The sequence below is a fragment of the Anarrhichthys ocellatus genome, unplaced genomic scaffold (assembly GCF_004355925.1).
Source record: "Anarrhichthys ocellatus isolate YVR2014 unplaced genomic scaffold, GSC_Weel_1.0 scaffold1719, whole genome shotgun sequence".
Lineage (NCBI taxonomy): Eukaryota > Metazoa > Chordata > Actinopteri > Perciformes > Anarhichadidae > Anarrhichthys > Anarrhichthys ocellatus.
In genome coordinates this window covers 1-9975 of record NW_022281693.1, presented here as the reverse complement: position 1 = coordinate 9975, position 9975 = coordinate 1, and the positions used below count along the sequence as shown (strand labels likewise).

At 41.6% G+C, this 9975-nt stretch overlaps 1 protein-coding gene and 1 pseudogene across 1 annotated transcript; both read left to right on the top strand.

Moving 5' to 3' along the window:
- Positions 1–727: 727 nt before the first annotated feature.
- Positions 728–9675, top strand: LOC116377824 (beta-arrestin-1-like; the record flags this gene model as incomplete). Its single annotated transcript, XM_031839565.1, has 9 exons — positions 728–787; positions 874–941; positions 1519–1654; positions 2094–2178; positions 2332–2404; positions 5378–5515; positions 8707–8784; positions 9385–9399; positions 9545–9675. Coding segments are annotated over 9 exons (753 nt in total), but the record flags the coding sequence as incomplete, so codon positions are not given.
- Positions 2748–5100, top strand: LOC116377825 (nuclear factor 7, ovary-like; annotated as a pseudogene).
- Positions 9676–9975: the final 300 nt, after the last annotated feature.

The window sequence follows — 9975 nt, the reverse complement described above, 5'->3', positions numbered from 1 at the left end:
ACAACTACAAAGAGACACAAAAAGACTACAAATAAACACAAAACAACCACAAAGAGACACAAAAAGACAACCAAGATATCACACTGACTATGAAAACAAGTGTCCCAACTCCAGACTGCACACTAATTGAAAGGAGGATTAGCATGTATTGTTTTCACACCGGATGAAGTAAACTGAAGACATTAGTCAGTATTCAGAATGGTTTATTGAGGCGGTAATACTGCTGTCTCACAATACATCGTCCAATGAAACACAGAATCTCTTCATAGCTGCAAAACACGAAGATGAATTGTGAACATTGAGTTAGTATAGAATCGTTGTTAAAATATGTTTTCGTACAAAATTCACACTAACTTATTGTGTAGTGACTGTAAAGACAATATATTTTGATGATTAGTATACACTGTAGTAAATACTGAAGACAGTCTGTTATATTTAATTGTTTTTTCCTTTTCTTGAAAAACAATGTATTTGATGATTTAATCACATGGTGTTCATGTAATTATTAATTATTATCATTGACACACATAACTGACCAGTAATGTTAAACCCCCCACCTCCCCCCCCACCTCCCATGGAGACATAACTCCAGTCCGACTGGATCTTAAAACTGTTTTCTATTTATTTATTTACTGCTTGTTGAACGTGTTTTATTGGGTTTATCTCTTATGTATCGGCTCAATAAGCACAACGTAAAGTCTGACGACTTGTGTTCTTGTCCTCTCAGTTTCCTGACAACCTGCCTTGCTCAGTGGCTCTCCAGCCATCACCCCACGATGTCGGCAAGGTAAGATCCCGACACGGGAATCTAACTGGTGCTGATGAAGCAGACGCATCCCAGGTTGGTGACGTCTGTTCTCTCTTCTTCTGCAGCAATGTGCCGTGGAGTTTGAGATCAAAGCGTTCAGCGCTGAGAGTCAGGACGCTAAAATACGCAAACGGTGAGTCTCAGCTCTGTCCTCTACGGGAGAGGATAAGGGACAAACATAGGGGGAATATTCAGAGAAGAAAGTCAAAATGTCATAATACTAATTCTAGTAGTTTTATTTATGTTCAACAATAAAACTTCATACTCAACATTTTAACATTAAACTCAACTTTTCAACATTTTTCACAACTTTTAACTCATAATCAACATTTCAACATTATTTTCAAAATGTAACTTTCTGCTCAAAAAATGTAACGTTATGCTCAACATTTCAGTTTTAATCTCAACATTTCAACATTTCTATCAACATTTAAACATTATTCACAACATTTCAAGCTTTTTTTCCAACATATCAGTTAATTTATCAAAATAATGAATCTATTTTTAAATGTATTATACCTGGCACTAATACTGAAGTGATCTCAAAAGTCAAAATGTAAAAGGATGTGTTGGCCCTGAGACTCATCTGTAGACCTCAGATCACCTTTTTCTTTTATTCCGAACACTAAGATAGCAGTGATTCAGAATAAGTGTCACCCGGACTTTGTACGTCTTTATTATTTAAACGATTGTTTCTCTTTGTCCAACAGGAGCTCAGTGAAGCTGATGATCAGGAAGGTTCAGTATGGTCCAGAGAAGGAGGGAGCGCCGCCATCTGTTGAAACCACCAGGGACTTTGTCATGTCGGACAAACCGCTGCATGTCAGGGCTAGTCTGGACAAAGAGGTGCGTTTCTTCATTATTTGTATCTTTAAACAGTAACATGATGTCGGGAATGTTTGTCAGCAGCCGTCAGTCAGGAAAGTTGTACTATTTCAAAAGCAGTTGCAGCATCTTCTTCATGGCTGATGCACATCATGCTCATATAACTCGTCACACCTCCGTCTGAAAGGACTTAATGAAACCTAGCACTTTGATCAAATACGGAGTTGTTGTGCTTGAAGCCCATCTATTGTGCATTATTATCATTAGAAGTGTTGCCTTTTATATCCTCTGATCAACACTGTTTTAACTCTGCACATGAGGGGGTTTAGTTATTTCTCTAGATCAGCTTGTTGACTAGATATTTGTAAAGAACTTTACCTTGAAATAGCCTTGTGCATCGTCAGTAGTATGAACAGATGATGTGTTGTTTAAGCTCTCTGGCCTTGCATCTTGTTTCCAGACATACTACCACGGTGAGCCCGTCAAAGTGCACGTCAGCGTCACAAACAACTCCAGCAAAAACATCAAGAACCTCATCGTCTCTGGTAAACACGACTGCTATTAGAGGAGGGACGTTCTTCACTTCAGACATGCACAGATGCATTTAAGTTGCATGAAGCCAGAGAAGCTAAATGTCTCAACTTCTTGTTGCATGAACAAGTGTAAATGGAAGTCCTGTTCCTTCTCGTCCTCCTCAGTGGATCAGGTCTCCACGGTGGTGTTGTACTCCAATGACAGCTACGTCAAATCTGTGGCCATCGAGGAACCGGGGTAAATAACTACGTCTTACTGAATTACAGAGAGAGGTTTCATCATCATCACATCTGTAGATCTAAATCAGTGTTGTACTCTGTCACATCAGGAAGACATTTCTCTCTATGACAGTTTTCTGGTTGTATAAAGAAAATATAAATATAACTTTAACAGCCTCAATAATTAAGATACGTTTTGAATATGAAGGAAGAAAGAAAGATGCGCCTCAAACATGGAGGTTTGTGCCTTTTTTAGTCACAATGATTGATGAGTGTTGAACTCCTTTGATAGATTTCAGCTTTGAGAAATAAAACACTAACAAAGAACGTGAGAGAGAGTTCGAGGGTCACTAACCTGTTATCTAACCAAAGTTAAACGCTGTTAATTACTCTGTATTATATGATGCTGGCTCATGAGTCATGTTTGCATCGTGTGATGAGAGATTTGTTAATATGATTGTTAACCTGCAAAAGCTGCTCAACCAGGTACTGATACCAGCAACTGGAACCTGGGTTTTAACTTTAGTGCTCAAACAAACCGCTAAGAATCAGATTTTATAACTACTTCTAGTCCCGAGTATTCAGAAAGCAACGTATTGGAAATACACTCACAAGACTTTTAGACCTTGGTGAACATTAACAGAAGGACCACGTGGTCTGTAAGTTCTATTGCTTCATCACACGGAATAAAACTGACCTCTGGACAGTTAAAGATCAAACTAACCTGAGACGAACCAGGAAACTGATACGAGTATTCTGCCTCACTGAGAAGAGAAAGACCACTTTGACAACAAGTTTGCCATTCAGACTGAGAAAGGAGAACTACAGGAGGGAAGACTGGAGTACTGCCTCTTAGACCTGCTGGAGACTCACAAGAAGAAAGTGGAATCTCAAGAGACGAAGGGAGTGAAGGACGACTGGCTGATACTCTGCTGAGTTCACAGCTTCACTCACGGACTAAATGGCTTCCAGGTTAGAGGAAGATCTCTGCTGTTCTGTCTGCTGTGAGGTCTTTGAAGATCCCGTTATCCTGTCATGTTGCCACAGCTTCTGTAGAGTCTGTCTGCAGAACTGGTGGACAGAGAAGGAAGTCCAAGAGTGTCCACTTTGTAAGAGAAGACATTCAAAGGAACTCGTACCTCCTAACTTCACTTTAAAGAACCTGTGTGAGAGTTTCCTACAGCAGAGCGATCAGAGAGCTTCAGAGCCTCTCTGCAGTCTGCACTCTGAGGAACTCAAACTCTTCTGTCTGGACCATCAGCAGCCGGTGTGTCTCGTCTGCAGAGATTCAGAGAAACACAGCGACCACAGATTCAGACCCATCGATGAAGCTGCGCCACAACACAAGAAGAACCTTCAGGAAGCTCTGGAGCCCTTAAAGGAGAAGTTAAAGGTTTATGAAGAAGTTCAAGAGAAGTCTGATCAAACAGCAGAACACATGAAGGTCCAGGCCCGACGCACAGAGAGGCAGATTCAGGAGTAGTTTAAGGAGCTTTACCAGTTTCTAGAGGAGGAAGAGGAGGCCAGGATGGCTGCACTGAGGGAGGAAGAGGAGCAGAAGAGTCAGATGATGAAGGAGAAGATGGAGGCTCTGAGCAGAGAGATAGCAGCTCTTTCAGACACAGTCAGAGCCACAGAGGACCAGCTGAGAGCTGAAGACGTCTCATTCCTGAACAACTACAAGGCTGCAGTGGAAAGAGTCCAGCAGCGCCCCCTGCTGGAGGATCCACAGCTGCTCTCAGGAGCTCTGATAGACCAGGCCAAACACCTGGGTAACCTGGCCTTCAACATCTGGAACAAGATGAAGGACATGGTCTCCTACACTCCTGTGGTTCTGGACCCAAACACTGCTGGTTCAGGACTCATCCTGTCTGAAGATCTGACCAGTGTGAGACCAGGAGAGGAACAGCAGGTTCCTGATAATCCAGAGAGGTTTGATGGATGTTGGTCTGTTCTGGGTTCTGAGGGATTTAACTCAGGGACGTCCAGGTTGGAGACAGTACAGACTGGTCTCTGGGTGTGTTACCAGAGTCTGTCCAGAGGAAGAGAGACATAGAGTCTGGATTATGGAGAATATGGTTCTGGGTTGGTGAATACTGAGCTGCCTCTCCATCAGATCAATTCGTTCTCAAAGTCCAGAAGTATCCCCAGAGGATCAGAGTGAATCTGGACTGGAACAGAGGAAAGCTGTCGTTCTCTGATCCTGAAACCAACACACACATACTCACCGTCATGGAGATGATGATGAAGATGCCTTTTAACAGCTAAACTTTCAACATCTTGAAGAACTATTTCTTTTAAAAAGGCTTCTTGTGGATGAAATGACCCAAACTGTTTTTAACATCACTTCCTGCTTTAACTTTGACTCGCTGTACTTATTGTAGTTGTGTTCACAGAGTTTCTTTAGTGATGTCATCTTGTTCCCAGGTCTCACATATTTTCAATGAAACAAAGTCTCTTAAAAATATAAGACAAATCCTAACAAATACATTAACATTTAAATGAACGTGGTTTTAGCTTGCCTCCTTGTTTTATTTTTATTTCTTAATATGCAGTTGGAAAAAAGAATCTTTGTATTTACAGTTAATTGAATTAGTCTGTAATATAACTTGTCTGTTTGAAGTTAAAGTTAAGGTAACATTGTCACTATAACTATTATTTGATTAATCTTAAAGGTTTGTTCTTCTGTCTCAATAAAATAATTTTACTCGTCAGAAAACTACAGAAGTCTTTGGTTCATAATTTTGGTTCGAGTGTGAATGACGTCGCTTTTAATGTTACAGTGAAGGAAAATTGCTCCTTGTATGTTTTTATTACACTTCCTGGTTTAGCTTCCCTAATTTTTTTAACATTCCTCAAAGCTTTTTCAGAAGAGTTTCAAACGTGAGCCGGAGGACATTTAAGATTTGGATGCTCGATAGTAAAATCATGGAGGTCATTGTACACTACTGTATTTTCTACTAAAGTTTAATAATGCTCATTTGTGTCTCAGGGATTCGGTGTCTCCTGGAGCAACCCTGCAGAAAGTCTACACCTTGCTGCCTCTGCTGGCTAACAACAGGGAGAGGAGGGGCATCGCTCTGGACGGCAAGCTGAAGCATGAAGACACCAACCTGGCGTCATCGAGCATGTGAGCAACACATCCAGCCTCTTTAAAAGAAAACAGTTGTTAGGTGGATCCCGTAGATCCAGTAGATAGATACAGGCAATACATCTACTCAATAAGGTTTAGGTAACAAAACTATTTAGTTATGTTTCGCCAAAACAACTACTTGGATAGGTTTAGCCCACAACACTGCTTAGTTAAGTTTAGGCCACTAAACATACTAAACACTGTCACAAACCGGGCCGAACGGCCATGACAAAAAAAGGGAGACTCATTCAATGAAACAGTTGATTAATTATTTATTAAGTTTAAAGTAATATAAAAGAAACAAACTAACTGACATGTGAAGTCAGTCATTTCAGCAGTGTGAGTGGGTGCATGTAAAGTGTATATGCAGTGTTGTATAGTGTAGGAACAAACCACAACCGAAACCAAAGTGGGTGTCTCAGGAAAGAGAGAGCGACCCACTGAGAATCCAGAGGGTTTTTATACTGAGTGCTCTGGCACACAGGGCCAGTGTTGCAAATGCCATTGGTTTCAATGCCATTGGTTCCTGCTGGACATCACCAGGTGCACTAGAAGAGTGAGCATAATAGGGTTTCAGCAAGTTCACGTGGAACAATTTAATAGGTTTCCTGCGACCGCGAGTTGAAATCAAATAATTCTTGTCTGCGATGCGTTTAACCACTGTAAACGGACCACAAAACTTAGCCTGGAAGGGTGAAGTCACCAACAGACAAAGAGCCAAAACTCAATCACTGGCACTAAACTCACGCATCTCAGCTTGAGGACCATACCGCTTCATTTTAGCTTGTGATGCGGCTAACATTTCCATTACCAACTCCCCTGCAGAATAAAGTCAATGCCTAAACCCATTCACATAATCAATAAGATTGGTGGGCGGACCTGACTCCTTCCAACCATCCTTAAACACAGACACTGGACCCCGGACAGTGTGGCCAAACACTAGATCATTTGGGCTAAACCCTGTACTTTCCTGTACAACCTCCCATGCAGCTAACAGCAACCACAGTAGGCCATCTTCCCAGTCCCCATCTAGCTCGGTGCAATATGAACGCAAAAGAGACTTGAGTTTTTGGTGAAACCGCTCCAAAGCGCCCCGACTCCGTGCGTGATAAGCAGACGACTGGTTATGTCTGATACCTAGCAGCTTTAACACTTGGGCCATCAGGCGAGAAGAAAAATGTGATCCCTGGTCACTTTGTATGACTCTAGGGATGCCAAACACAGTTATGAATTGCCTCAGGGCCTTAACCACAGATTTTGCAGTTATTGTTCGCAAAGGATACGCTGCCGGGTACCCGGTGCTTTGACACAACAGTTATCAAATACTGGCTACCAGACTTCGCACGGCGCAGCGGCCCCACACAATCAATGATTAGGCACTCAATGGCTGACAGCTGGAATTGGCTCCAGTGGAGCAGGTTTAGTGACCTGATTTGGCCTATTAGTCATCCTACATGTACTACAGGTTTTAATATGCATAGAAACATCCTTTTTCATTTGTGGCCAGAAGAAATGGCAAAAAAACCTAGTCATAGGTTTTCTGGACACCCAAATGCCCTGATCCATCATGAGCAAGTCTTAACACATGACCACGAAGCTTGGCTGGAATGACAACTTGAAAAATGGGATCCCCAACAAAATCCTCACCATGGGGCACCCACTTCCTCACCAAAATACCATCTCGAAGAAGGTAGCCCCTGGACGCACGTTTCGCCTCACCAACTGACAGCACTGATCCAAACAACTCCTCCAAGGCTGGATCTGCTCTGTTCATTCTGCAGATCACTATGAGACACAGAAAAAAGAAAATCGGGTAAACACAGCAATTTTTTCCTCCACGTCCCCATCTACCTCCTTTGATTCGGCACGACTCATCGACCGAGTAACTGCACATGCAGGGAAAACTTCGGGAAAGTTTACAACACTCTCAGGCTGTTCTGAGGCTGAAGGAAAGGGAGTGACTATCGGAGGAGGAGGCACATCTGCCCACACACACACACACCACGCCAGATTCTGCATGCCCACCAGTTGAGTTAAGGAAATGGTTAGGTTTAAGCAACAAAATGAATTAGTTACGTTTCTGAAAATAACATAAATTACTTGGTTAGATTTGGGCAATAACACCAATTAGTTAGGTAACAAAACTACTCGTGTAAGTTCAGGTAAAGATTGTGAAATAGTTAGGTTTAGGCAACAAAACTGTTATGGGATAGTGTAGTTTGTGGCCCCAAACGCACGCACACAGCAGGTTTACTCCAGCCAAGACTTTATTTTAAATGTGCAGGAGGAGTCAAAGAATGAATGAACAAAAACAAAGACCAACTGTCCAGCAAATTAAAGTCACTCCTCTTTCTGCACCGGAGTCCGGAGGGAAGCTCAACCGCACTCAATACTGAAGGAACAGAAAAACAAACAGATTACAATCTTCACTGAATCGGTGTTCAGACTTACGTGCACTGTGACCAGACTGGTAACTGGACGGACTGACGCCGCACCGGGGAAACGCGAGGTATTTAAGCCAGCTGGGGACGATCAGCTGGAATTCCCCACAGCTGAGCCTAAGGAGTGGGGTGTGGTAGAGGGCGGAACACGGGGGTGGAAACTGTAGGCTGACACAAAAACAAAGCATAAGCACATGGCCCACAATAACAAAACAGACAGGGGAAAAACAGAGGAGCACACACTAGGAGCAGACAGGGATCCTAACACAAACTACTTGAAATACTTTGTTATGTTTCAGCAACAGAACTCAAGATTGTAAAATACTTTGTTAGCTTTTGGTTAGATTTAGGCAACAAGACTGCTGAGTAAGATTTACATAACAAAGCTACCGAAGCAAGTTTAGGAAAAGATTATACTTAGTTTCGTTTTAAAACTACTCAGTTAAGTTAAAGAATAGATCGTGAACTTCTTGGTCAGGTTCAAGCAACAAAACTACTGACTTCTCGTTTCACAAGGAGCACAAACAGCGGTCTCCTGCTTTTGTTGACCCATACACCCCCCCTTCCTCGTTCATGATTACATAGAATTACATGCATATTTATTTCTTGGGATATCTACAGTTTACGCGCATTCATTTTCCTAGGAATAGCTACAGATGATGCATGAGAACAGCCTCCTAAATGACAGCTCGGTCATTGAGTCACATTATTATGTCTTTTATCAGAAGTGTTTGTTTTCACTTTCAGTGTCAAAGACGGTGTGCTGAAGGAAGTTATGGGGATCATGGTTTCATACAGAATCATGGTGAAGCTCATTGTCGGAGGGTCAGTCACAAGTGTTTGTGTGTGTTTGTGTGTGCGTGTTTCCCAGTAAAGACATTTAATATTAGAAAACCTGATGGAAATATGACATTTCTGTAAGGAAGGTTACAGCCTCCACCAGATCTCACGTTTTCTCATTCTTTATGAACATCATCATTTATCCATTAGCTCTATGTCCATTGCACTTTGTTGCTTTTTGATTTCATCAATACACCAACTTCTCCACCTCATTCAAGCATAAAACGTTTTTTTGTGAAATTTTGAGGCATTTACTAAATTTGTTACGCCAAAAACACACAGCCACAGTAGGAGACTTGTTAGACATGGTGGTGGAGACCAAAAACAGAGCTAAAAGAGAGAGAATATTGGACTTACGTTAATTTGGTGACACAAACATAAAGACTCCTGATGAATCATGTTATTCTGTAACTGATGGACGTAGAAATTCATTACTTTGGACCGAGTTTGAACTCACCGGCTCCTGACTGTTGCCAACTTTCAAATGTTTGCTGTCTTTGTTTGTTTTGTTAAAATCAAAACATTCAACATCATTTTTTATTCTCTCTGTTCCAATTTTCATCTTTGTCTCTGTCGTGTTCTCAGGATGATGGGATCAAGGTGAGTTCCTGTTGACTTGTTTTCATCAATAGTAGTAAGTAGAAAAGTAGAAAGTGACATATAATTGTTACATCATGTACTGTGTATTCATTCATTAATAAACTGCAGTGAGAAACACTTTTTTTTTTTTTTTTTTGTAATGCAGTGAGGTCGGTCTGGAAGTTCCCTTCAAACTGATGCATCCCAAACCTGATGCAGGTAAGGAAAGAACACATCCATCCATCCATCCATACATCCATCAATAATCCATCCACCCAACCATCATCCATCCATCAATAATCCATCATCCATCCATCCAACCATCATCCATCCTTCAATAATCCATCCATCCAACCATCATCCATCCATCAATAATCCACCATGCATGCATCCAACCATCATCCATCCATCAATAATCCATCATGCATGCATCCAACCATCATCCATCCATCAATAATCCATCCATCCATCCATCATCCATCAATAATCCATCATGCATCCATCATCCATCCATCCCTTCATCAATCCATCCATCATCCATCCATCATCAATCCATCCATCATCAATCCATCCATCCATCAATAATCCATCATGCAT